Below are 26767 nucleotides of genomic sequence, written 5' to 3' on the forward strand. Positions count from 1 at the left end.
GCCTTAGCCCTCTCTTTCCAGAGGCACCTTGCGCCCTGCTGGCTTGTCCCACGGCCTGGGCACTTGGTGAAAGCACCAGCATGGCTTCCGGGGGAGGTGGGTGAACTTTGAGCCTGACTCAACCCGTTTAGCCCCCCACTCTGGGCTGAGCAGTGATGGGTCCCCCACCAGCAGGCCCCTGAGCCAGGCTGGGTTTGAACAGGGGATGAAAGGGCCATGATCCAGTCAGCTGGCCCCTGAGACCCCGCTCCTCCATCTCGCAGCTGGGGTAGAAGGCGCCGGTGCCTACCTCTCTGGAGGGAAGGGGCCCGGCTGGGAGGCCTGGTGAGAGTAGGCAGAGGCGTAGGATCGCTATGTATCCTTGCCAGTTTCGCTGGCAGGGGGGGGCTCTGTACCGCAGCCAACTTGCAAATGCAACAGGAAGATAGCTTGCTTTTGTGGGCCTGTTTACCAGGTGCCCGCGGCCGCCCCCGTGGTAAAGACAGGCTGTTCTTTAAATGTTAGAGGAAATTGCTAACAGGATGATTGATTGGCCAGCTAATTAGCTAATGATTAACGGCTGCACAGTGTCTTCACCGGTAACGGCTGCCACAGATCCCCACTGCTCTGCACTTGCAGCTGGTCCCTGGCATGGGCTCTTCTCCCACCCCAGCCCTGTAGCCCCAAGGGCTTCTCGGCTACACCTCTGGTGCCACAGGCGGGCTCTGCTCCGGGTCCACCGAGCTTTGTCTTGGGAAGGACCAGGATAAAGGACTCTCCTAAAGGGGCTTTTAACCAGGCGCCGTGGCCTGCTCCTGCCTTCAGCCCGGCGGAAAGCTGGGGGCTGGCTTTGGGGAGGTGGGGCTGGTCCTAGTTCAGAGACTTGACAGACAGCAGGGAGTGGAGACTCAGCTTTAATTCAGGATTGCGGGTGCCAAAGGGCAGGTGGGAGTGGGGACAGGGTTAAGTCGTGTTAGCTCAGCTGCGTAGGTTCAACCCCCAGGAAAAGCCGCATGGAGGCCCAGGTTGCCACCGGCCAGAGGTGAACAGGGGGGCCTAGGCTGCAACTTGGCCACTTCACCTGGCTTCGATCATGGCAGCCTGTGTCCTGCCAAGACAACTGAACCTCACCCCCTGTGGGCCCCGTGAGCCTGGGAGCTGGCGGGGCAGCAGTGGTCTGCTCGGCTCCCCTTCAGGGCCAGCCCCAGAGCAGTGGGGAGTCCCCGGCACACACACACCCCGCCTGCCGGGCTGGCTCAGAAGTGAGAAGGGGGGGTCTGGGCAAGCGAGGGACTCTGCTTCCAGAGCTCTACAGGAGGAGGGAGTAAAGGAGGGGGACGATGAGAGCAGCTGGCAGCATGCTGGGGGGGCTGGCGCTGGCACGGGGGGGGGTACCCGTAGCTGGTTCTGCACTGCCCTTCCAGTTCCTCGTACGCAATCGGCTCATCGTCAGGTGGCTCCTGGGACAGGCTGTCCCTCACCTACCAGGGAAAGGAAAGAGTCAGCCTCTCACAGTGTGCTGTAGAGGGGGGGGCCCAGAGCCGGGGGCCAGGGAGGGGTCTGTGCTGCGGGGCTCGGGGCCAGGGGCCAGGGCTGGGACTGGGCCATGGGACGGGGACAGAGCTGCGGGGTGGGATCAGCATGGCAGGTGCAGGGTGGGGGCATAGAGCCCCTTGGCAGCGCTGCTGGGTCAGGGCCAGGCTGCAGGCCAGTTCATGGAGATGTGCCCCCGTCACGCGATGGCCCAGGCAGGCATCTGGCCCTGCAGTAAGGCGGGGTGTGGGGGGACCAGCACCCCGTGCAGCGACTCTCCCATCTCTTCTCACTCACCTCCTCCACCTTCTTGAAGACTCTCAGCAGGTTCAGGGCAAGGGCAGCTTTCACTTCTGTTTCAGTCCAGTTCCTCCTCAGTAACTCAGCTATCAAGTCTGGGTATTTGGAAACATCCTCCAGTCCCTGGGGAACCCTGCGGGATGCCGGAGAGCCCCGAGCTCACAGCTTGTTTGGAGGTTCCCAGGCTGGCTGGACGCACAGTTACCAGCCACTCTGACCCCCAGCGGAGCTCAGGCCACGGGACTCCCCTGCAGACGTGGTTCCCAGGCCGGCCGGACGCACGGTGACCAGCCACTCTGACCCCCTGCGTCACTCAGGCCACGGGACTACCCTGCTGACGTGGTTCCCAGGGTTAATTGGCCCAACTTGCAAAGGTTTTGCCCTCAAGGTTCCTGTGGGTCAGTGGTTAGCCTGCGAGTCAGACAGAGCCTGGCTACCTCAGCTGATGGCTTCCAGCATCCCAGGCAAGGGCCCAGGCAGCAGGGGGCGGATCCCTATTGATTGTGGGGGAATCAGAAAGCCAAACGGGGACACAGGAAGGGCTGCCTGTGCTGTAGCACAGTCCCACCTGGTTCCCGGCCCCCATCAGCGCTTTCCCGGCTAACGATTCTCCCAGCTCAGCTCTGCGGGTCCCGCCAGGAGTGTGTCACTGGTACCAGCCTGGATGGCTTATTTCCCCATGGAAAAAAGAACGGGGGGGAAGAGGAAACTGGGGGCGTGCCCAGCCCCTGGCATGGGGGAAGAATGGGGGACCCTGGTAAGGGGAGGGAGGGGAACATGGGTTGCGCAGAACCCTGGTCTGGGGGGAAGCTGCAGGGAGTCCATGCACTAGAGGGGCCTGGGCACTATAGAGGGATGGGGCACACAGGGAGCTGGTGGGGCGACGCCAGGAGCCCCTGGGATGTACCGTGAGCTCAGCCCACAGGAGCGATGAAGTGTGCGCCCTCTAGAACCCCTCACTGGTAATGTGCCTTATTGCTAGACCCAGGCATGGGCCCCTTACTAACGGGTTCTGCCTTGGGGAGCCCCCTCCCCCCAGCTCCCAAGCAGACGGACCCCACAGCTGGAGGAGGCAGCAAGGCCTGCAAAGCAGCACCCCAGCCCAGGGTGCTGTGGCAGCCAGGAAGTGCTGCCCAGACAAGTGTCCTTAGGAGCTGGCTCACACAGGGCCTCTCGTCTGTGCGCGCTGCCCCCCGGGGCAAACACGACTCGCTTTGCACAGGGCCCCTGAGCTGAGGGGCTGACGTGGCCGGTGGGAGGGCAGCGGGGGAGCTGCAGCCTGTTGTCTCCTGTAGAGCCTTGGTACCAGGAGCTGCCCCATGCCTGGTTCCAGAGCTGGGGGGGCCCTGGCAGGGTCCTGGTGCAGGGGGAACGTTCCTCTCCAAGGCTCAGCAACCAGCCATGACCCGTTTCTGGGCAGCAAAGCAGCCCGCAGCCCCTGGAGGCCTCGCCAGCGTCTCCCTGGAGACCAGCGGGGCGATGGGTGGAGTGAGATGCTGTGACTCTGAGACAAGCTCAGGGAAGGGTCCTGCAGGAGGGCACGCCCCAGGTCAGCCTGCTCAGGGGTGCCCTGGGCCCCAGCCTGCATGGCTGGGCGTGCCTCACAGACAGCCCTGCTAGCGCTCCGGCGGGCTGGCTGTTCTGTGGGGTTAGGAAGCTCTCCCCCGTCTCTCCCCCAAGGGCCAGTACTTACGTGGTCACGCCATCGTAGTCCCCACCAAAGCCAACCGCCGCGGAGCCAGCCACCTTCTTGATGTGATCCAGGTGATCTGTGGGGGGAAGTGCCAGAGTGAGGGGCAAGGCCCAGTGTGCGGGACCCCCCCACGTCCCTCAGGGCTGGCGCCAGACTCACCTGCGACCTGCGACAGGTTGGCAGCTGCCTTGTTGCAGGACACGTACATGTTGTAGAAGTTCACCATCACCAGGCCGCCCGTCTGGTTCTGCAGGCAGAGACATGCGGGCATGGGCAGCGGGTGAACCCCCGTTTTGGGGAGGTTAGACAGCCGGCCCTGCCCCCTACCTGCTGGAGCCCTGAGACCCCCCATGACTGGAGGAGCCCCTGCCCACCTACCCCGAGCCGCCCACTGGCCCACCCTTGGCTGCATGGGCCGGCCTGATCCCTGAGCACTGGGCTGCCGGCCAGCCTGAGCACTGGCCCGAGCACTGGGCCGCCGGCCAGCCTGAGCACTGGCCCGAGCACTGGGCCGCCGGCCAGCCCAAGCAGTTGCCCTGACCCCCGGACCAGCCTAGGGAGAAGGGGAGCAGGGGCGGGGCCCCGGCCTGGGTTAGGGGAGCCTTAGCCTGGCCTGGCCCATGGTACCCGCCGCCTGTGCACGCGGGTTCCTAAAAGCTGCAGCAGGCGAGGGCCCTGGGCCGGGCAGGCCAGTGTCTCAGCTGCTGCCGGGGCAGGGATCCCACGCCTGCCCCGGCACAGGAGGAACCGTTTGCCCGTGACCTGGGGTGCCAGCGGTGGTGCTGCTCGCTGTGGTCCCCAGGATGCTGCCTCCCATTCAGAGCCCTGGACCCCTCCTCGCAGTGATCCAGCCAGCAGGCAGCGCGAGGCACCGTCAGCGCCTCCAGCTCCGACACTTAGGTTCTCACTCCCAGCGTGATGTTACCACTGGCCCCTCGTGCCCAGAATCCTGCCCCCTCGTGCTCGGAATCCTGCCCCCTGGCCCCTTGCGCCAGGGATCCCCCCCGGACCCTTGCACCCAGGATCCTGCCCCCGCCCCCTCATGCCTGGGATCCTGCCCCCACCCCGCCCCCTTGCACCCGGGATCCAGCCCTGCATGCCCAGGATCCCGCCATAGGATCCTGCCCCCAGCCCCTCAAGCCTGGGATCCCGCCCCTGGCCCCAGAGCCTGGGATCCCCCCCGGACCCATGCACCTGGGATCCTGCCCCGGCCCCGCATGCCCAGGATCCCGCCATGGGATCCTGCCCCCAGCCCCTCAAGCCTGGGATCCCGCCCCTGGCCCCAGTGCCTGGGATCCCCCCCGGACCCTTGCACCCAGGATCCTGCCCCCGCCCCCTCATGCCTGGGATCCTGCCCCCACCCTGCCCCCTTGCACCCAGGATCCTGCCCCCGCCCCCTCATGCCTGGGATCCTGCCCCCACCCCGCCCCCTTGCCCCCGGGATCCAGCCCTGCATGCCCAGGATCCTGCCATAGGATCCTGCCCCCAGCCCCTCAAGCCTGGGATCCCGCCCCTGGCCCCAGTGCCTGGGATCCCCCCCGGACCCATGCACCTGGGATCCTGCCCCAGCCCCGCATGCCCAGGATCCCGCCATGGGATCCTGCCCCCGGCCCCTCAAGCCTGGGATCCTGCTCCTGGCCCCAGCGCCTGGGATCCCACCCCCAGTCCCTCGCGCCCGGGCTCCCAGCAGGGCCTGCTATACCACATCCTTCCTGACCCCTGCTCGGGGGAGAGCACCAGAGGCTCGTGCGGGTTTTGTGTCTCTGCAGGAGCTGCTCCTGCCCAAGAGCTGGTCCCTCTCTGCCTGAGTCGGCGCTGTTTGCCCAGGTCTCGTGGGCTGGAGGAAACGCTCATCGCTCTGCGTGTCCAGGCCATCTTACCACCCTGCGGAGGATGTCGTCGGGCACGTTGCGCCTGTTTCTGCAGAGCTCGTAGGCTGACGAGTGGCTGAATATAACAGGAGCTTTGGAAACCTCCAGGGCGTCCTCCATCGTCTGCACAGACACGTGGGCCAGGTCGACCAGCATGCCCAGACGGTTCATTTCCCAGACCACGCGCTAGGGGAGCGGATGAAAGACAGGTACTGAGCGTGCGCGTCCCTCCTGCTAGCCGCAGGCCACATCAGGAACATGCTGGCCCCAGGGCCCTGCAGAGTCTGAGCGGTGGGACCTGCATGTTCTCCTGGGCACCCCTCCTCACCCCACTTAGCCTCGCCCCACCTGCCCGAGTGAATGGTGCCTTGCCCCCTCCCCCTGGGCGCGGGGTCTGAGCCAGGGGACCTGCCCACTCAGGGGCCGGGAGTAAGACAGGTCAGGGACAGGAGCGCCCATCCACGTGTCAACTTCCGCCAGCTCATGCTTGTAGTAAGTGAAGGCCCTAATGAAGGCCCAGTATGAGGCCTGAGGCCTGAACCAAACTAAAGTAATGGTCAAGACTTTGCTAACATAAAGCAAAGTTAAGCTGTGAGCAAGAGGCAGGCCCTGCTCACAGAAGCTGGCAAGAAAAGGGCTGATGTTGCATAAATATATATTCACCTCGCATAGTTAAAGTATAAACATGGTACCAAGATATACTATACCGGAACATTCCACAGATAACATGGAACAGGCCGACCCATCCCCATGACAGGGGCAAAAGGGTAAAATGATTAATAGAGTTGTTTTGATCGAACCAGCATGTACAAGGTGAGAGGTAGCACCTTGCTATGTAGAGGGGTTGCACCTCAATACGTCAGGAGTGATGTGTAACTTGTTTGTACCTGTGTATAAGAATGTATCCCTGGGGTGGTGTCTTTGTCCGGCCACGGGGGCAGTGGAAAGTCCCGCCACTGAGCCGGGTCCTTGCCAAGAAGCATCTATTAGTAGTATGCCGGGTAGACTAAGTAATCTACGGGGAACTGCAATTGTGTCCGAGATCACAATAAGCCTGGCCGAGGTGCCTTCGTACCTTACTAGACTCTGTGGTTATTGGGGGTTCTCGTCCGGTTTGCTGGGTCAGCTATCTGTGCAGAGCTGGGGCAGCACACAGAGGGAACACACGCACGCAGCCGAGTGATATCAACAGGAGAAAGCAGAAGCACCACACCGGTAGCATCTGACAACAATGCTTTCCTCTGGCCCCTGTGTGTGTGAGCTGCCCCGGCTGGCTGTGCCCTGCATGTGGGTAAATGGGGGTGAGCCGGGTTGGGGGCTCCATTGGTGCTTTAGGAATGGGACGGTGCAGTGGGGCAGACGGCAGGGCTCCGGGGCCCCTGGGGTAACATGCGGGGAGTCAGCCCACAGGATCTGAACTTCACCCCCCGTGCCAGCAGAGAGCTGGGCACTGGCACGGAAACCGTCGGGCACTGGAGGTGAGCAGCAGTCGGGTTTCTCTGCCCTTGGCAAATCACAGGGGCTGGAGCTGAGCATTGGCTGACCGGGGTCCTGGGGCAGGGGGATGAGAATGGGGCACCAGGCGTCCCAGAGAGGCCGGGCAGCGGGGTCAGGAGTTTGCACTGCCAGGCTGCAGCGGGCTTGGAAAACACCGCAGTGGCTTTGGGAATGTGGCCAGGGATTGGCAGCTGCTGCGGTGGGAGCTGGGCTAGTTCAGCCCCTGCCGCAGCACGCCTGGCGGGCCGCGCTCTGGGACGAGCAGCCCCGGTGAGGGGAGAAGACAGCCCGGCCTGTGGCCCTGATGTGCCAGCAGTGCCCCTTCCAGAACGGCTGGAGAAGTGGGGGGGGGGGCTCTGTCCCCTCCCCATCCCCACGAGGGCCTCCAGCTGAGAGCTCCCTGCCCCACGTGTGGGCGTGGGGAGGTCGGCCTCCAGCCCCCCAGGCAGTGGACACGCAGGGGTCGTTCCCACTCACCTTCCCGAATTGCGACAGGCCGTTGTGGACGGGCTGCTCCTGGTCCGTGTCCACCAGCCAGTTGTCCACCCTGCGAGCCAGAGCGCACACATCAGGCGAGCGCCTGGTCAGCCCACGCGGCCTGAGCTTATTGGCCCTAGGCTGCTGCCCACCCCCGAGTGCCAGCCCAGGGGCAGGAAGAGGCATTGGCACCGTTCGCGGCCCTCTCTGGGCACCGGGACCCGCACTGGGGCCCTGTGGCCCTGTACGTCGTTCCAAACCAACCAGGCCCCGTTCTTCTGCCCCCTGCATCCGGACCCCACTGGGCCCAGCAAGCTGCCCTGTGCCCCAGCACCGGGGTCCTTACCAGGGGGTGTTGCAGCTGTGGGTGAGGGTCATGTAGCGTACCCCCAGCCGGTAGAACATCCGCAGGGTGCCCAGGCTGCTGTCCAGGGAGTGGCCGCCCTCCACGCCAATCAAGCTGGCAATCTTCTTTGCTCGGAAGGCGTCTTCTATGCCTGCAAGAGCAGCATTTCCCAGCCTTGAGTCGGGCGGGGGAATCCCAGAGAGCCATGCCGGCTAATGGGGGCCAGGTCGCCCATGGGGAGGGGGGGGTTGCCCCAGGCCTGCTGCGCTCCCCTTCTGCCTGGCAGGCCCTGGCTACCCTTGTAGGAAACCTCGGAGGGGCTGGCTCCTGACAAGCCCAGCTCCCTGCTACCGACTGCTGGACACCTCCGCGGGCTTTGCACAGGGAGAGACGCCCCCCCAGACGCACACATGGCAGGTACCAGGGAACTACCTCCCTGTAGCGAGGCGGTCTGGTTCCCCGCCGCCCCGGAGAGGGACGAGCCTCTCTGGACACCAAAGTGGGCGGAGCCAGCGAACCCTGCACCCGCCCCTCAGAGGTCGAGGTGCAGGACAGGAAGTTGTCCCGGAGTCCCCGGGCGATGCTCTGGACCTGCTCCCCACAAAGCCAGTCAGGACTTTGGGGAGCCTCCTCTCCCTCGGAGCAGACTGTCTCCAGGGCAAGCAGCTCACACGGCTTCACCTCCTGGGCCTGCCCTTGGAGCATTCAGCATCCTCTGCCCCTCCGTGCGCTTCCCACAGCGAGTCCGCCCAGGCGGGGTCCTGGGGAAGCCAGAGGGTCCTGCACCCCCACTTTGCAGTCAGACGTGACTCTCAGCCAGCCAGTAAAACAGAGGTTTATTAGATGACAGGAACACGGTCTAAAACAGAGCTTGTAGGTACAGCGAACTGGACCCCTCAGCCGGGTCCATTCTGGGGCCCAGTGTGCCAGACACCCACGTCTGCCCACACTTCCCGTCCCCAGCCAGCTTCAAACTGAACCCCCCCCCCCCAGCCCCTTCTCTCTGGCCTTTGTTCCTTTCCCGGGCCAGGAGGTCACCTGATCTCTTTGTTCTCCAACACCTTCAGTTGGCATCTTTGTAGAGGAGGGGCCTAGGTCATTAGTTGCCAGGAGACAGGGTGTTGGCCATTTTCTGTCCAGCCAGCATCACATCTGCCCTCTAGGGCTCTGCAACAATCACACCCCCTTCTCCCACCACCTAGATACTTAAGAACTGCATAGGGGAAACTGAGGCACCCACACAGTATTCAAAGAAAACATTATGAACATTCCCACTTTGTCACAGAAGTATAAAAGCCCAACCCTAGAGCTCACTTGGAACACAGCCACCGGAGAGGCCAGACGCCTCTCGCGTAGCTCCCAGTGGGGAGACCACGGCAATCGGCGGCCAAACTGAGGACTGGCCAGACTAACCAATGCCTGATGCTAGCCCGAGCCCAGAGACGCTGCCAAGCCTGCCACTCGCCAGTTACCCCGAGGAGTCCATGGTGTGTGACCCCGTGGAGGACGCTGTCCGGACCCAAGTGTTGCGGATTGTGGGGGAGTTAGGGCCCTGCACCCCTCTTCCCGAGATTCACTGTGACTCTCAGCCAGCCAGTAAAGCAGAAGGTTTATTTAAGGACAGGAACACAGTCTCAAGCAGAGCGTGTAGGTACGACCAGACCCCCTCAATTAGGTCCCTCGGGGAGGTTCAGGGAGCTTGGACCCCAGCTTGGGGTTCCCTGCGTTGCACCACCCAGCCCCAACCGAAACTAAACTCCAAGCCCCTCCCGCTGCTCCTCTCCTTTGTTCAGTCTCCCGGGCAGAAGGTGTTAATTCTCCCCACCCCCGTTCCTGGCTCAGGTTACAGCTCAGGTAGCTTCCTTCAAGGGAAGTCCCACATCCCCACTGCAACCCCCCTGCAACATTCCCAGGTCAAATCTGCCCTGCTCCCTGCTCCGTCACATCTCTCCCCCCTTCGAGACTGAACTGAGCGGGGTCACTCTGACCAGTGACCTGGGGAAGTTCAGGGCTCCCTCTCCGGGACAACGCGTCCGCTATCACGTTGTCACGTCCCTTCACATGGACCACGTCCATGTCATAATCCTGCAGGAGCAGGCTCCACCTCAGGAGCTTGGCGTTGGCTCCTTTCATCTGGTGCAGCCAGGTCAGGGGAGAGTGGTCGGTGTGCACGGTGAAGTGACGCCCAAAGAGATATGGCTCTAGTTTCTTGAGGGCCCACACCATGGCCAGGCATTCCTTCTCGATGGCCGCGTAGTTCTGCTCCCGGGGTAGCAACTTCTTGCTCAGGTACACGATGGGGTGTCTCTCCCCCTTTTCATCCTCCTGCATTAACACCGCCCCCAGTCCTGTGTCTGAGGCGTCGGTGAACACCATAAAGGGCTTGTCAAAGTCTGGGTTTGCCAGAACTGGGCCACTGACCAGAGCCTCCTTCAGCGCCCGGAGAGCCTCCTGGCACTCCTCGGTCCAGACCACTTTGTCTGGCTTCCCCTTCTTGCACAGCTCAGTGATGGGGGCGGCTATGGCGCTAAAGTGGGGCACGAACCTCCGATAGTACCCTGCCATCCCAATAAAGGCTTGGACCTGCTTTTTGGTTTGAGGAGCGGGCCAGTCTCTGATCACCTCCACTTTGGCTGGTTCCGGCTTTAGGCAGCCGCTTCCCACCCGGTGGCCTAGGTAGGATACCTCAGCCATCCCCACCTTGCACTTCTCCGGTTTTACGGTCAGCCCAGCCTTCTGGAGTCGGTCCAGCACTTGTCTAACCTGGGATATGTGGTCCTCCCAGGTCTGGCTAAAGACACAGATGTCATCGATATACGCCACGGCAAAACTCTCCATCCCCCTCAGTAGCTGATCCACCAGGCGCTGGAAGGTGGCCGGCGCTCCCTTGAGGCCGAAGGGCAGGGTCAGGAACTCATAGAGCCCCAGAGGGGTGACAAAGGCCGATTTCAGCCTGGCATCTGCATCCAGCGGCACTTGCCAATAGCCCTTTGTAAGATCCATGGTGGTAAGGTACCGAGCACCTCCCAGCTTGTCTAGGAGCTCGTCCGGCCTGGGCATGGGGTAGGCATCGGCTACAGTGATGGCATTGAGCTTCCGATAGTCCACACAGAACCGGATCGACCCGTCCTTTTTGGGGACCAGCACCACCGGCGAGGCCCAAGGGCTGGAAGACGGCTGGATCACCCCCAAAGCCAGCATGTCATTGACCTCTCTTTCCAGGTCCTGAGCAGTTTTCCCTGTGGCTCGGAAGGGGGAGCATTTTATAGGCGGGTGCGATCCTGTCTGCACCCGGTGGACAGTCAGATTAGTGCGTCCAGGCTGGTTGGAAAACAGCTGCTGGTACAGATGCAGCACCCCTCCGATCTCAGCTCGCTGGGCAGGGGTTAGCCGATCAGAGAGGGGAATTGCTTCCAGGGGGAAGCCAACTCTTGTCCCAGGGAATAGATCTACTAAAGGGTCATCTCCCTGCCCCTCCCACTGTCCACACACGGCCAACACCATATTCCCCCTGTCATAATATGGCTTCATCATATTCACATGGTACACCCGGTGGTGGTGTGCCCGGTTCGACAGCTCCACCACATAGTTTACCTCGTTTAGTTGCTTGACAACCTTGAAGGGCCCTTCCCAGGCGGCCTGGAGTTTGTTTTTCCTCACGGGGATGAGGACCATCACCTGATCCCCAGTGGCGAAGGTGCGGGCCCGTGCTGTGCGGTCATACCAGACCTTCTGCTTCCTCTGGGCTCTGGCCAGATTCTCCCTGGCCAGGCCCATGAGCTCGGCAAGTCGTTCCCGGAAGGTCAGGACATACTCCACCACCGACTCTCCGTCAGGAGTGGCCTTCCCCTCCCATTCGTCTCTCATCAGGTCCAGGGGCCCCCTTACCCGCCTTCCATATAGCAGTTCGAAAGGCGAAAACCCGGTAGACTCCTGGGGTACCTCCCTGTACGCAAACAGCAGGTGAGGTAAGTACTTGTCCCAGTCCTGCGGGTGCTGATTCATAAATGTTTTCAGCATCATTTTTAGCGTCCCATTGAACCTTTCCACCAGCCCGTTGGATTGGGGGTGATATGCTGAGGCCCAGTTGTGCCGGACCCCACATCTCTCCCACAAGCACCGGAGTAGGGCCGACATGAAGTTGGACCCTTGGTCCGTCAAGACTTCCTTGGGGAACCCCACTCGGCTGAAAATGGTCAGCAGCGCATCCGCCACAGTGTCTGCTTCAATGGACGATAAGGGCACTGCCTCGGGGTAGCGGGTGGCGAAATCTACCACCACCAGGATGTATTTCTTCCCAGACCGGGTCGTCTTGCTGAGAGGTCCCACTATGTCCATGGCCACCTTCTGGAAAGGCTCCTCTATGATGGGCAAAGGTCTCAATGCTGCCTTCCCCTTGTCCCGGGCCTTCCCCACCCTCTGGCAGGGGTCACAGGATCGGCAGTACTGCCGGACGTTGGTGAAGACCCCGGGCCAGTAAAAGTTCTGTAGCAGCCTCTGCCTGGTGCGCCGGATCCCCTGGTGCCCTGCGAGAGGGATGTCATGGGCCAGGTACAGTAGCTTGTGGCGAAACTTCTGGGGAACCACCAGCTGCCTCCTGATCCCCCACGACTCCACTTCCCCCGGGGGAGCCCACTCTCGGTACAGGAACCCCTTCTCCCACAGGAACCTCTCCTTGCATCCTCTCCTCATGGTCTGTACCACACTGAGGTCAGCCAGGCCCCTTAGCTTCCGCAGGGAGGGGTCCTTCTGCAACTCGGCCTGGAACTCGGCGGCTGGGGAAGGGATGGGGACCTGCTCCCTCTCGTCGGCTGGGTCGGAAGCCCCAGCCACCCCGTGGCCTGTCCTTGGGTGTTCCCTCCCCACCCGGGAAGGGTTCGGTGCCTCCGGTGGGACATCCTTCCCAAGGTCAGGGCGTAGTGCCCCTCGCCGGCTCTGGCTACGGGTCACGACTAAGGCGGTCTGGGGGCTGCTTGGCCAGTCCTCTAGGTCCCCCCCCATCAACACCTCAGTGGGCAAATGGTGGTGCACTCCCACGTCCTTGGGGCCCTCCTTGGCCCCCCATTTCAGGTGTACCCTCGCTACGGGAACCTTGAATGGGGTCCCGCCCACCCCGGTCAGGGTCAGGAAGGTGTTGGGCACCACCCGATCTGGGGCCACCACCTCGGGCCGGGCCAGTGTCACCTCTGCGCCCGTGTCCCAGTATCCATAAACTTTCTTCCCATCCACCTCCAGGGGAACAAGGCACTCGCTCCGCAGGGACAGCCCCGCGCCCACCCTGTAAACGGAGAACTTTGAATCCGGAGCATCTGGCCCCCCAGAGAAGCTGGCCGGGGGCCCTTCTCTCTCTTGAGCAGTTGATAAGCTGCCAGCCCCTCTTGCGTGGGAAGCCGGCCCCTCGTCCGTCTGGGCCTCTACCAAGTTAACCCGGTGCGGGTTCGGTCTGCTCAGTCTGTCCTTGAGCTTGGGGCACTGGGCCCGAACGTGGCCTCTTCGGCCGCAGTAATAGCAGCTCAGGTCCCGTGGGTCCCCTCGAGCCGGTCGGTTGTCCCTGATGCTGGGCCTTCCCCGTGGGAGGGGATTCCCCATATTCCCCCTTTGGGAGGTCCCAGGGTGACTCTCTCTCTGCATCGCGGCGGGCCTGTTCCTTTGGGGCTCCTCCCTGCCACCCCCTGACCGGCTCTTTACAAACTCATCAGCCAGCTGCCCGGCGTGTCGCGGGTTCTCTGGCTTTCTGTCCACCAACCACAGCCTCAGGTCGGATGGGCACCGCTCATACAGTTGCTCCAGTACCAGCAGTTTAATCAGGTCCTCCTTCGTCTGGGCCCCACCAGCCCACTTGCTGGCGTATCTTTCCATGCGGACGGCTAGTTGCAGATATGAGATCTCAGGGGTTTTATCTTGACTCCGGAACCTTTCCCGGTACATCTCAGGAGTCAGCCCAAACTCTCGTAGCAGGGCCTTTTTGAATAGTTCGTAGTCCCCTTTCTCTGCCTCTCCCAGTTGGCGGTACAATGCCACGGATTTGGGGTCCAGTAAGGGGGTAAGGACCCGGAGTCTGTCCGCGGGATCCACCCGGTGCAGCTCGCAGGCCGTCTCAAAGGCCTCCAGGAAGTCATCCATGTCCTCCCCCTCCTTGTATGGGGCCATGATGCACTTATCAAAGCTCCGTGCAGTCCTGGGTCCTCCCTCACTCACCGCAGCCGGGGGTTCGCTGCCCTTCAATCTCGCCAGTTCCAGGTCATGCTGACGCTGTCTCTCATTCTCCTGTCTCTGTCTCTCTTTCTCCTCCCGTTCATGCTGTCTCTGTCTCTCTTTCTCCTCCCGTTCATGCTGTCTCTGTTGTTCACGATCCTCCAGCTCTCTCAGTTTTAGCTCTTTCTCCCATTCCAGCCAATTCCGCTCCCCGGATGCCGAACGTCGCCGGGAGGATCCTCTGCTGGCCGGCGAGCTTCGCCGGGGGGACCCCCTGCTGGCCGGGGGGGCCACGGCGCCTTCGGTATTTGCTGGGCTCCTCCCCACCCTTCCCCTAGGCATAGGAAGGAGGGGTCTCGGGACGCCCTCAGCAGCCGGCTGACCACTCCCAGCTGGGACAGACACTGGGGCCTGCGCTGCATTTGCCAGGCTGCTTCCCTGAGACACAGGGATCAGTTCATTCGCGCGATCTTCTGCCTCCAGCTGGGCAATGAGCTGTTCTTTGGTGAGCCTCCCAATGCGCAGCTGCCTCTGCTTGCACAGCTCCACCAGGTCGCTCTTAAGCCGCTTGGCATACATCTTCCTGCTGGCCACTCACCGGCCTGTGTGCTCACAGCTCCCCACAGTTCCCAGGGGGCCCCCTAGTGTGCCAGCCCTTCTCGAGGTCACCACCTCTCTGCCAGGGTCGAGCTGCAGACTCCTCCGCCCCTGGGACCACTCGCTGCGATCCCCTCGGGGGACCCTGTTACTGCAAAAGTCCTTCTCGCTGGTCACACACTCCCAGGGGTAATAACCGTCTCTCTCTCACTCTTCAGCGCGCCTGGTCCCCGTCAATCCCCCTTCGTTTTACTGCTCCCCAGTCACTTACTGCAGGAAGCGCCGTCCACGGGGTGCAGTAGATCCCACCGCTGCCACCAGTTGTTGCGGATTGTGGGGGAGTTAGGGCCCTGCACCCCTCTTCCCGAGATTCACTGTGACTCTCAGCCAGCCAGTAAAGCAGAAGGTTTATTTAAGGACAGGAACACAGTCTCAAGCAGAGCGTGTAGGTACGACCAGACCCCCTCAATTAGGTCCCTCGGGGAGGTTCAGGGAGCTTGGACCCCAGCTTGGGGTTCCCTGCGTTGCACCACCCAGCCCCAACCGAAACTAAACTCCAAGCCCCTCCCGCTGCTCCTCTCCTTTGTTCAGTCTCCCGGGCAGAAGGTGTTAATTCTCCCCACCCCCGTTCCTGGCTCAGGTTACAGCTCAGGTAGCTTCCTTCAAGGGAAGTCCCACATCCCCACTGCAACCCCCCTGCAACATTCCCAGGTCAAATCTGCCCTGCTCCCTGCTCCGTCACACCAAGTACCTCTAGACGGGAAGTTAGGAAGTAGCCCGGGGGCAGCCGACCCGAGTCTGACAGCAGCACCGCCAGAGCCCATGTCAGTGTGTTGTGGCCAGGATCCCCACTGACTGGCCAGCAATGCCCCTCTGCCATGTACATTGGCCAAACCGGACAGTCCCTCCGCAAAAGAATAAATGGACACAAATCGGACATCAGGAATGGTAACATACACAAGCCAGTAAGTGAACACTTCAATCTCCCTGGTCATTCTATCACAGATTTAAAAGTCACTGTCATTGAACAAAAAAACTTCAGAAACAGACTTCAAAGAGAAACAGCAGAACTAAAATTCATTTGCAAATTCAACACCATTAATCTGGGCTTGAATAGGGATTGGGAGTGGCTGGCTCACTACAGAAGCAGCTTTTCCTCTTCTGGAATTGACACCTCCTCATCTATTATTGGGAGTGGACTACATCCACCCTGATTGAATTGGCCCCGTCAACACTGGTTCTCCACTTGCAAAGTAACTCCCTGCTCTCCATGTGTCTGTATATAATGCCTGCATCTGTAGCTTTCACTCTATGCATCCGAAGAAGTGAGGTTTTTACTCACGAAAGCTTATGCCCAAATAAATCTGTTAGTCTTTAAGGTGCCACCAGACTCTTTGTTGTTTTTACTGACTATGCAGCGGGTCTTCTGCCGCTGCTAGGGCGGTGGAGTGGGTGGGCCTGCGTCCCCCCTGCCACCCACCTTGCGGGTGGCCATCTCCTCTCTCCCAGGCCACTCGGAGCCTGGGGTTTGCTGTTCAACCGTTTGCTCAGCCCTGCCTGAGGGTCTGAGCTACTGACGGTCTGCCGCACAGCCAGGCTAGTTCCCCGATGCACCTGAGCAAAGTAGCGAGGTCGTCTGGTTCCCCGCCACCCCGGAGGGGGGATGAGCCCTGCCCGAACACCCTACACTCCCCTATACAAGGGGCTGGCAAGGACCATGCCCTGGCAGGGCGCTGGGTGCAGAATGGCAGCGGCTGCTGGGTAGGGAGGTCCCCCTCACTCAGCTCATTCCGTTCTGGGACACAACCTTGGCTGTCCTTGCTCAGCTCCTGCAGCTCCCAGCCCCCGCAAGGAGCCGGGCAGGGGCCGCGCACCATCGCTCACCTGTGCTGCTGGTGACACATGCAAAGGCCTCGGGGTACTTGTCGCACATGCGGTGAATGACGTCGATCTGCTCCAGCGTTCGCTTCACTGCGTCTTTGTTCTGGGTATCGCAGGGCACGTAGGCCGCCCAGAACTGAGCGGGGAGACAAGGGGGGAGTTAAGGCGCCCGTGGGGCAGGGCAGACGGCTGCTTTGCTTCATTCATTGCCCCCTTCAGCCCACACCCATCCCAAGCCAGCTGTGGGGCTCACTCGGTACCTGGGCCTGGGGGGGCGGGGGACATGCACAAGCAACCAGCTGCTGCCACAGGCGTCTCCCCCCGGGTGGGCACAGACCCAGAGAGGTCAGGCGGCTGCTGACGGCCACAGAGCGTCGGTAGCTCCTGGCTCCATCCCTGGGCTCAGAGCCTCTGGGACCTGCTGTGAAGGTGGCGAGGGAGGCCCTGCTTTGCCTGGGGGCTGAGCTGGCACCAGGGAGCCTGAGCATGGTGGAAGTGAAAGCGGCAGTGCTGGGGAAGTGCAGGCAGTAGGTGGGTGACAGGGGCTGGCTTCCTCTGGCCCCAGGAAAACTCCAGCGCTCGCTCAGCCGAGAGCCAGGGCCAGCTCCCCTGCCACCAGGACTTTCCAGGGACGGGCTGAGTCAGAGAGACCCCTCGGCTGGATTGCATTGGAAAGCCCTGCCTAGTCCATTCTGCAGCACGCTGCTGGCGTCAGTGTACCCCCGGTCGGTGCATGTGGGGGGCTGAATCTGTGTGTGCCGGGGCCTTGCTGTGAGCGTGGCTGTGTGGGCCGTGCCTGCGGGATCTGCAGCCTACCTGCCCCCCCACGTGCCCGCTCTGCAGCTTGGGGATGTTGGTGTGGGTGTCGTTCAGCAGGGTGAGGTTTGCCGGTGCCACGCTTAGCCTGTTGTTAAACTTTTTCAGCAGCTGCCAGGGGAGGTCGTTGTGTCTGGAAAAAAAAGGGATGAAAGTGAGGGAGCGTGGGAGCCATGCTCCTGCACCCCCCACATAGGGGGGGGAAGCCCCACCCACCCTGCCTGACCCCTCGGGGCAGGGGATCTGAGTGGCTGGCAAGAGCCCTCAGCCCAGGGGAAGCCTGGGCATGGACTGGCACCAGGCAAGGCTGGCGGGTAGCACTACCCAAAAGGGTACGCTGGTGTGAGGGGCAGCTCCTTGTGGGACAGATACTAGGGCTGGGCTGCGCCCCATGTTTGCAGGGGGGCCAGGTACCAACAGTTGCACCGGGTCACCCCCTGGCGTGGATGCAGGGTAACAGAGCTTTATTCCGCTGCCGGGACAGGACTAACCACACTCCTCTAAGCACATTTATCCCAGGGTAGCTGCATCCACGGGTAACGCCAACAGACCCCGGTCCTCAGCGGACAGGATCGAACCGGGGACGTCTGGAGCTTAGTGCATGAGCCTCTATTGCATGGGCTAAAAGCCAACTGGCTGTTAGCTAAGGCGGTAGAGCAGACTCATTAATTGCTCGCTCAGTGGTCTTGGTGCCACCCAATGGGACAGAACCCCACACCCAGGAGGTGTGTGGGTTACACATGCTCGGGGCTTGTACCTTTTCCATTCTGCCCGGACAGTTGAAGCAGCACAACCTGCATTTGTAGACGAGGCCTGGTGAGATTTAGCTCTTACACATGCAGGCTGGAGAGCTGTATCGGCCTGGGAGGCACCTGATACCCACCCCTTCCCCTGCATCTCGGCCCCCTTCTCTGCTGAGCATCGCCCCAGCTCTGGGTTTTCAGCCACTGAAGCCCCACAGCCGGCTGCAGCCAGCGTTTGGAACAGGGGCCACAACTGTAACCAACTCCTCTGGGCTAGCGCCATTGCTGCTGCCCACCCAGACGCCCGGTTTTGTTGCTGTTACGTGAGTTTTGAAGCAAGGGATGGCTTGGCACACGCCTACCCGCCCGCGTGCTCTTCTCCCATCTCTGCGCGGCGGAGACGGGTCCGTCTCTGCACTGTGGCATTAGCGATGCCCGGGTGTCAGCTGGCTTCTACACAGCCTGAGAACGGCCACCCCCACTGTTCCCGAACCTGCTCAGCAAAGCACCCGGAGATCGCCGGGGCCAGCAGCACTTCCAGGCCCAGTGCCTGGAGCTGGCTGGCCCCCTGCGGCCAGTGAGACCTGAGCCGTAGCCCATGCAGCAGACACACCTTAGCCCTTGAAGTATCTCAGAGGACCCAACCACATCAGCCACACCATCAAGGGCTCATTCACCTGCACATCCACTAATGTTATAAATCCCATCATGTGCCAGCAATGCCCCTCTGCCATGTACATTGGCCAAACCGGACAGTCCCTCCTCAAAAGAATAAATGGACACAAATCGGACATCAGGAATGGTAACATACATAAGCCAGTAAGTGAACACTTCAATCTCCCTGGTCATTCTATTACAGATTTAAAAGTCACTATCATTGAACAAAAAAACTTCAGAAACAGACTTCAAAGAGAAACAGCAGAACTAAAATTCATTTGCAAATTTAACACCATTAATCTGGGCTTGAATAGGGACTGGGAGTGTCTGGCTCACTACAGAAGCAGCTTTTCCTCTCCTGGAATTGACACCTCCTCATCTATTATTGGGAGTGGACTACATCCACCCTGATTGAATTGGCCCCATCAACACTGGTTCTCCACTTGCGAAGTAACTCCCTGCTCTCCATGTGTCAGTATATAATGCCTGCATCTGTAACTTTCACTCTATGCATCCGAAGAAGTGAGGTTTTTACCCACGAAAGCTGATGCCCAAATAAATCTGTTAGTCTTTAAGGTGCCACCAGACTCCTTGTTGTTTTCTTATCCCTTCAGCTGCTGAGTGCCCAGGGCTGGCACCGGCTCCCTGGTTTGTGCCCTTTGCCCGCTGACCTGCCCCTGCCTCAGCTCCCAGCTGGTGGGTGCCTGGAACCTGCCTGCCCTCAGTAGAACCCTCCAGCCACCGCTCCAGTCCCGAGCATGGCAACATCTGCCTCCCCCACCTCTGGGACCCTGCCCTGCTCTCTGCATGTGAGCGGAGACGCAGGAGCCAACGACCCTCTGCCTCCTCCCTGGGGCTTCTCTCCCCTCCTTACACTAACCCAGCCTGGGCAGAGGCCGGGCAGAGGGTCCCAGCAGCCCAGCTGAGGCTGATTAACCCTCGCAGTGCCGTCTCCAGCCCCGCTAGGCTTGCGTCTCTTCCCAGTGTCTGGCCGTTGAAGCCTAGCAAACAAGACCGGCGTCCTGCATGGCGGGGATCAGCCATGGGAAGGGCTGCCCAGGGACGAGGAATCGTTAGCCTAAGGCTGAATGGCTTTTTCTGCAGGCTCCCAGCCCTGTTTGTGGTGGTGTCTGGAACGAGGGGGGTGGGCACAAAGAGCTGTTAAGGTTGCTGGTGGCTTGGAGGAGGCCAGGAGGGGAGCAGGGCTTGGCTGCAGGCAGATTAGGGAGCATGATAGACAGCAGGCAGCTGCCTCGTGCCCAAGGAGCCCAGCGAGGCAAGGGCTGCAGGAGGGAGGATGCTGGTGGTGGCTGGAGTCAGAAGGTGCTGGAGGATCACAATCACTCCAGTGAGGCGCCGCTACAGGACCAGCTAGACAAGCCCTGCCCCAGTTTCAGGAAGAGCCAGACCCCTGGTGGGGCGGCGGGGGTGCCTTGAGGATGGGTCACATGCTGGGCCTTTGTCATTCCCAGCCTGAGCCGGTGGCCGGCGGCATCTCCGCTGCTCCATCCCCCAGGGCCAGGGCCGGTGCTACCATTTCGGCAAACTAGGCGGTTGCCTAGGGCGCCAAGATTTGGGGGCGCCAAAAAGCGGTGCCCCCAATTTTTTTTTACAGCGTTCCTACGCTCCCTCCCCGAACGCGTGGTCGCCGCTCCACTTCTCCTGCCTCCCAGGCTTGCAGCACCAATCAGCTGTTTGGCGCTGCAAGCCTGGGAGGGGAGGAGAATTAGAGCGTGGGCGACGTGCTCAGGGAGGAGGCGGCGCAGAGGTGGGGAGCTGCCGCACAGCTCCCCGGGCTGGGAGGGTGGGGAGCTGCCACGGGGCGGGGAGAGAAGCCGCAGGGCTTCCCACCCCAGCTCACCTCTGCTACGCCCCCTCCCCGAGCACGCCATCACTGCTCCATTTATAATTATAATAATTAATGGAGATATCCCATCTCCTAGAGCTGGAAGGGACCTTGAAAGGTCATCGAGTCCAGCCCCCTGCCTTCACTAGCAGGACCAAGTACTGATTTTACCCTAGATCCCCAAGTGGCCCCGTCAAGGATTGAACTCACAACCCTGGGTTTAGCAGGCCAATGCTCAAACCACTGAGCTATCCCTCCCCTGAGTGGGGGGTGGGGAACTGCCATGGGGGGGGGGGGGGGGGGGGGGGCTTAGGGCAGAGGTGGGAGGCGCAAGGCGCCTAAGGCGCGAAACTTCCTTGCACCAGCCCTGCCCAGGGCAGCAGGTTGCTGCCCTTGCTCTTTGATGAGATGCCAATTCTGGGGCTGGGGAAGTCTCTTCTCTTGGCTTGGGGCACTGGAACAGAAATTGTGTCTCCATCTCTCCTCAGCCCGCCAGCTGCACAGTCACGCCCCCGGGCATGGACTGGGCTCCCTGCCGCCCACTCGCCAGCCTTGCTTGCAGCCAGGAGGCACCATCTGGTGAGAGCTGGATGTAGTTCTGGGCAAGTCCCCGTAGCGACAGGGCTCAGCAGTCTGGCCATCATTCTGCCCTGTGACTCTCATTCCGGCGCTTTCCCCTTTGGTTGTGTCCCGGGGAGCCATGACGGAGGAGTGCACCGTGCTTGCTGCACAAGGGCCCGGGCGTGTTTGCTGGTGGGGCAGACAGTCCCAGGAGGTGAATGCTCCTGTCTGGGCGCTGCTTAGGGGTGGGTGGGGATCAGCCCAGGTCTGCTCTGCAGCCTTGGTTTCTGGTTGTTTGCAGAACTGCAGATGGGGGGTGAAATCCTGCCCCAGTGAAGCCCAGGGGAGTTTTGCCAGTGATATCAGTGGAGCATCCATAGGGTTTTATCTAGTTAGTGTAGGTGGGCCTGGATTCCCCACCCCACCCCCATCCAGCACAGAGGGTTGGATGATGCTGTCCTTCGTCAGGAATTCTCCTGGGGGTTGTGCCAAGGTAGTGGTTCCTCCTGTACACGGGGTTGCCAACCCTCCCGGATTGACCAGGAGTCTCCTGGAATTGGCATCGATCTCCTGGTGACTATTGAAAGCAATCCGGGAGATATTAATAGGCCGCTAAAAGTCCGGTTGGTGGCGCAGCGGGGCTAAGGTAGGGTCCCTACCTGCCCTGGCTCCGTGTGGTTCCCAGAAGGGACCAGCATGTCCAGCTCCCAGGCGGAGGCGTGGCCAGGAGGTCTCCACGCGCTGCCCCCACCCCAAGTGCAGACTCCTCAGCTCCCATTGGCCAGGAACCATGGTCAATGGGAGCTGCGGGGTGGCACCTGCGGGCACAGGCAGCACGCAGAGCCGCCTGGCCGCGCCTCCACCTGGGAGCCAGACATGCCGGTTGCTTCCGGGAGCTGCCTGAGGTAAGTGCCCCCCAGCTGGAGCACACACCCTTCACCCCGTCCCATGCCCGAACCCCTGCCCCAGCCTTGAGCCCCCTCCCGTACCTAAACTCCCTCCCAGAGCCCGCACCCCAAGCCCCCTCCTACACCCCAATCCCCAGCCTTGAGCCCCTTCCCGCACCCAAACTCCCTCCCAGAGCCCACACCCCAAACCCCCTCCTACACCCCAATCCCCAGCCTTGAGCCCCCTCCGGCACCCAAACTCCCTCCCAGAGCCCGCACCCCAAACCCCCTCCTACACCCCAATCCCCAGCCCTGAGCCCCCTCCCACACCCAAACTCCCTCCCAGAGCCCACACCCCAAACCCCCTCCTACACCCCAATCCCCAGCCTTGAGCCCCCTCCTGCACCCAAACTCCCTCCCGGAGCCCTCATGCCACCCCCCGCTCCCGCACTGCAACTCCTTGCCCCAGCCCAGAGCCTCTTCCTGCAGCCCAAACCCCTCATCCCCAGCCCCATCCCAGAGCCCACACCCCCAGTCGGAACCCTCACAACCTTCCTGCACCCCAACCCCCTGCCCCATCCCAGTGAAAGTGAGTGAGGGTCAAGGAGAGTGAGTGGGAGTGGGATCTCAGGAAGGGGCGGGGCAAGGGTGTTTACTTTGTGCGATGAGAAAGGTGGCAACCCTACATGTCACAAGGCCCCTAGAGATTTTCTCATGGTGCTTTACTAGCCAGGCTGAAACTCCCTGGAAGACTGTGGCTGAGGCTGACTGATTGTAACGTGCGTCCGGGTCAATCTCTGTAGTAACATTTGACTCTCATTGGGTTATTTAGGGGCTTTCTCTGAAAACTCCTGCTGGCTGTCTTTCCCAGCTCTGGCAGGAGGTTTCTAGATGAGGTACAGGCTTCTCTACAGTCCTGCGCTTGGAGGCCTCTTTGCCGGCTGGTTGTTTTTTCTCTCGCATTGGACGGCTCGGCACGTGGATTTACTGAGGTCGCACGTGTTCCCTCCAGTTCCATTTCTGCAGCAATTTAAGCTTCCCTGCTGAACAAAAAGGGTCAGGAAGGTGATGCAGCCGACACGTACCCTCCCCTGCTGGCTGTTTCCCTCTGCAGGGCGACGCTGTGGTCCGTGAAGCATTTCCTGGCAGGGAACCACTGGAGGCTGTTCTGTGACTGGCTGGCTGCCGTGTGACGAGGGCATTAGGGGAGAGTTTGCTGCCGTTGCGCGGCAGTTGGTTGGGTCTGCGTTTGTACACTTGGGTGGCGGCTCCGTCCTTGCCTGGCCCGCGGAATGTGCCCACATCTCAGCTGCCAGGAACTGACACCCCCTTCACCCTCTCAGGCTTTCCCACAATTCACTTCCTTAGGGCTGCCAGTTTCGGCTGGTCCTGGTCCTGGAGGTTTCATCACATGACATAAACTTTAATTAAAGATTAACTATTACTTCCTGGAAATGCCAGGACATCCTGGAGCGTTGGCAACCCAATGTTCTTTGGCTGCTGCCTAATCCCCAGGCGTAGGCAGCAGAGATGGCCCCGGCTGTTACCTGGCCTGCGTTCCAGAGCCGGCGGGATAATAGCGGGGGCTGTGTGCTAGTGACAGAGGCCACGGCCCCGGGCTGCTCTGTAATGGGTCACTGGGCGGCATGAGCCACAGTGGGAAACGAAGCCCCAGGAGAGCTGCAGGGGGCTCCTGGGAGCAGCTGACCCCAGGGAAATGGATTGGGGACTTCCTAGCTCAGTGCTCAAGGGCGCTGAATTAACTCGCTCACTGCCGGAGCACAGGCGGGTACAGGCAGGGCTGTGTATCGCTCCGTGGAGAGAGGGCAGTGCCCAGCCTGGGAGGTGCATGTGGCCCTGGCACGGGAAGGGTTGATCCAGGACCTTTGCTCGGGGTTGTTGTAGAGCAGCTAGGAGGTAGCTGTGATGGTCCCAGACATGTATGCAGAGACCCCTACCCCTGCCCCTGCCCCTGCCCCTGCCCCTGCCCCTGCTCAGTGTGCGAGAGAGACCAGGCCAAGCCACCATTCGGCCCTGGACAGAGAGCAGCCAGGGGTGCCAGACGTTCCCTTGTTACCGCCCAAAATTCCACCCAAGCCACAGTCTCCCTGCGCCCCTCTGGAGCCAGAGGGGAATTCCCCAGCGAGCCCACGATGAGCTGAGAGGCTGGAGGAGTTTTTCTTTCCAGGAGTTTTGAGTGTTTCTCTTTCCTGGGTAAGAAACTAATCACAAGAAGGAAGGCAGAGGGGTTTCGAGAGCCAATGGAAAACCCCGCAGGGAACTCCGCAGGCCACGACTCCAGGCACTGCTCCTGGCAACACCGACCTGCTCCAAGGCTTGGGGAGCCCTGGGCAGGTGCCTGGGAGCCGCGCGGCACAGTGGGGTGGTTGGCAGCGGGCTCCTGCTCGGAGGGAGGCAGCTGCCGTTTGCCATTGGTGCTCTCCTGGGGCTGGGGGGTGTTAGTTACTGCACTGGCTGCCTGTGAGTTTCCTCTCCTTTGGCCCTGCTCCGGCACCCCGGCTAGCTGCATTTGAGGCCGGCTTGGTACGTGGGCTCAGACACAGCTCATCCGCTCCGCGGGCCAGCGCAGGATGCGCCCGTGGTGAGGTTTCAGGGGCGGTCTCTCTTCACCTCAAACTGGCTCCTGTCAGGCCCCTGAGAGCTGCCCGGCGGCACGGCATCAGCTTGCTGACGTATGCGTCTGCCGCTGCCGTCATTTAAGGAAGTGTCACGCGGCCGGGGGAAGCAAGGTGTGTGCCACGACGGCGGGGGCGTCTTCCCCTTTCAGTCCGCAGACGGCTCCCTCCCCACGTCACTCAGCACCAGGCGGCCCTCGGCCGCTATTTCTGTCCCTGGTCACTGCGCCTCGGCCTGGGAGCTCACCCGGGATGACGGCTCCCTCTGTGCTGTTGCCTAGCACCAGGGCTTCCTCTGGCTCTGTCAAGCACCAGCCTGCGGGGTCTCAGTCGGGGGGGACCCTCCTCCCTTTCTGTATAGCTGGGGGGGTCCTACCCCTTCTTTCTGGTGTAACCTGGGGACAGGGTGTGGAAGGGCTGAGGGCCCTGCTCAGGCTCCTCAGGGAGTGGGGGGCCCGGGGCGACAGTGCCCAATTTGGCAGCCCTCAGCCTCTCTGAATGGGGTGAAGAGCCCAAGGGAAGGGGGTGACCAGGGGCTCACCCTGCAGTCCAGCCCCCCAGGGCTGGGCAGGACCGTGCCTGGCTCCTCACCGCTGCAGGCTCAGGTCAGTCTCCCATGGATATGGGCAACGCCAGCCCTGTGAGCAGGACCAGCTCCACTGAACCGATGCATACGCGGTTTGGTGCACCTGCTGGAGGGGCCCAAGGCAGGCCTGGGGGGCAGTGACCGAGCTGGGGACAGGAGCCCACTAACAGACCAGCAGGGGAGGGGCGGCACTGGTCACTGGCAGAGCGACATGGGTGGAAGAGCCCCCTACCTCAGTGACTTCCCCTAGGTGTGCAGGCCTTTTGCCTGCTCTGAATCTTTGGCAAGCCCAGAGCCCGAGTCTGGAGCCCCCAATCCCAGTAACCGTCTCAGTTCCGGCGCCTCTGACCTTTGCCTCTAGCGCCGCTCGCAGATCAGCATCACATTTACCCCTCCTACCCCTGAAGCCAGTAACTGCAGCAGCCCCCTCCCCCCCATGCCGCACACCCACCTGCCCAGCCAGGCTAGACCCTGCGCTTCGTCCCCCTCTGGGCTCTGGCTTGCTGTCTGCAGCACCTCCAGGGACCCAGCCAACGAGGCCAAGGGAAATGGATGGTGGTGACCTCCTGGCACGCTCTGGGGACAGCAGCTCCTCTGGGGCAGGCCAGTTCCCAGGGCTTTGCCCAGCCCAGGGTCCCTGCAGCCAACCCCCCCCATGCTGGTAAAATGACTCAGTGCTGGGGTTTCTCCTCCTGGTCCTTGACAGCCCGGCAGCTTTGTGCCTGTCACCCAACGGAATGGACGTGGTCCTTGGACCGACGCTCCCACCTGCCACGGGGTCTATCCAAGGTGCTCCCTGCCTGACCTCCCCCGGCTGGGAGCAGCCATGTTCCCCTGGCTGTGATGTGCCTGCAGGGCTGGGTTTCCCCTTTGTGTTTTGCAGTGAACTGATGGTATAATGTAACATGGCCTGGCCCTGATAACCCACCACATGCAAATCCACCTGCCTTCCCATTCCCCTGGGGCATGCCAGAAACCCCAGCGCTTCCCGGGTGGCACACTGAGCAGGCCCCCGTGCAGTTCTGAGCCGCGGGGCTTCCCCAGGGCTGGGGCGTGCTGGGAATGGAGCCGCGCAGGGCTTTCATCACTGGGGGGTTTCTCAGGGAACTGAGAATCCTTGAGCGGGTGGGAAACTTTCCTACTGGATAAAGCTGGTGCACCCTGGCGTCCCCTGACTGGGGGCTGCTCAGTAGGGACGACTCTCCCATTGGCAAGGAAAAGCTCCTGGAAAGGCCGAGCGCTCCTTCAGGGGCCGCGTGGTGCCAGGGTGGCAGGCACACTGCCCCTGCCATGGAGAGCCTCAGCGCCCAGTGGGGACTCACTCCTGAGCCTGCATTTCCACTGCCTGAGTTCGGGAGCTGCTGTGTGCTCAGGCGGGCCTGGCCTCGTGCCGCGCAGTGCTGAGAATCTATCCCCTGCCCAGCTCCAGGGTGAAACCTCTCGCCCCCCTCCTCTCCTGCAGAGCTCAGCTATGGGCGGGAGGGTTGTTCCCGATGGGGAGAGTTTCCCAACTTGCTGAGAGGAGGCAGGGAGCAGCAGGGGCTGGTACTTACCCGTCTATTAGAGGAGTCCCGGTCATGATTCTCTCTGCCTCCGCCCGGTAAAGCTCCGCTGAGCAGAATGGGAAAATGGATACAAGCAAGTAGCTGCACAGCATTGGCTTCAT

At 61.5% G+C, this 26767-nt stretch overlaps 1 protein-coding gene across 1 annotated transcript; it reads right to left on the reverse strand.

The window, feature by feature from the left end:
* Nucleotides 1-905: 905 nt before the first annotated feature.
* DPEP1 (dipeptidase 1) lies at nucleotides 906-26767 on the reverse strand. Its single transcript, XM_054049043.1, is given in 11 exon segments — nucleotides 906-1369; nucleotides 1371-1460; nucleotides 1810-1945; nucleotides 3506-3581; nucleotides 3665-3752; nucleotides 5386-5562; nucleotides 7351-7420; nucleotides 7697-7847; nucleotides 16373-16505; nucleotides 17186-17318; nucleotides 26655-26767. Coding segments are annotated over 11 exon segments (1248 nt in total). The 3' UTR covers nucleotides 906-1288.

The sequence above is a fragment of the Malaclemys terrapin genome, chromosome 14 (assembly GCF_027887155.1).
Source record: "Malaclemys terrapin pileata isolate rMalTer1 chromosome 14, rMalTer1.hap1, whole genome shotgun sequence".
Classification (NCBI taxonomy): Eukaryota; Metazoa; Chordata; order Testudines; family Emydidae; genus Malaclemys; species Malaclemys terrapin.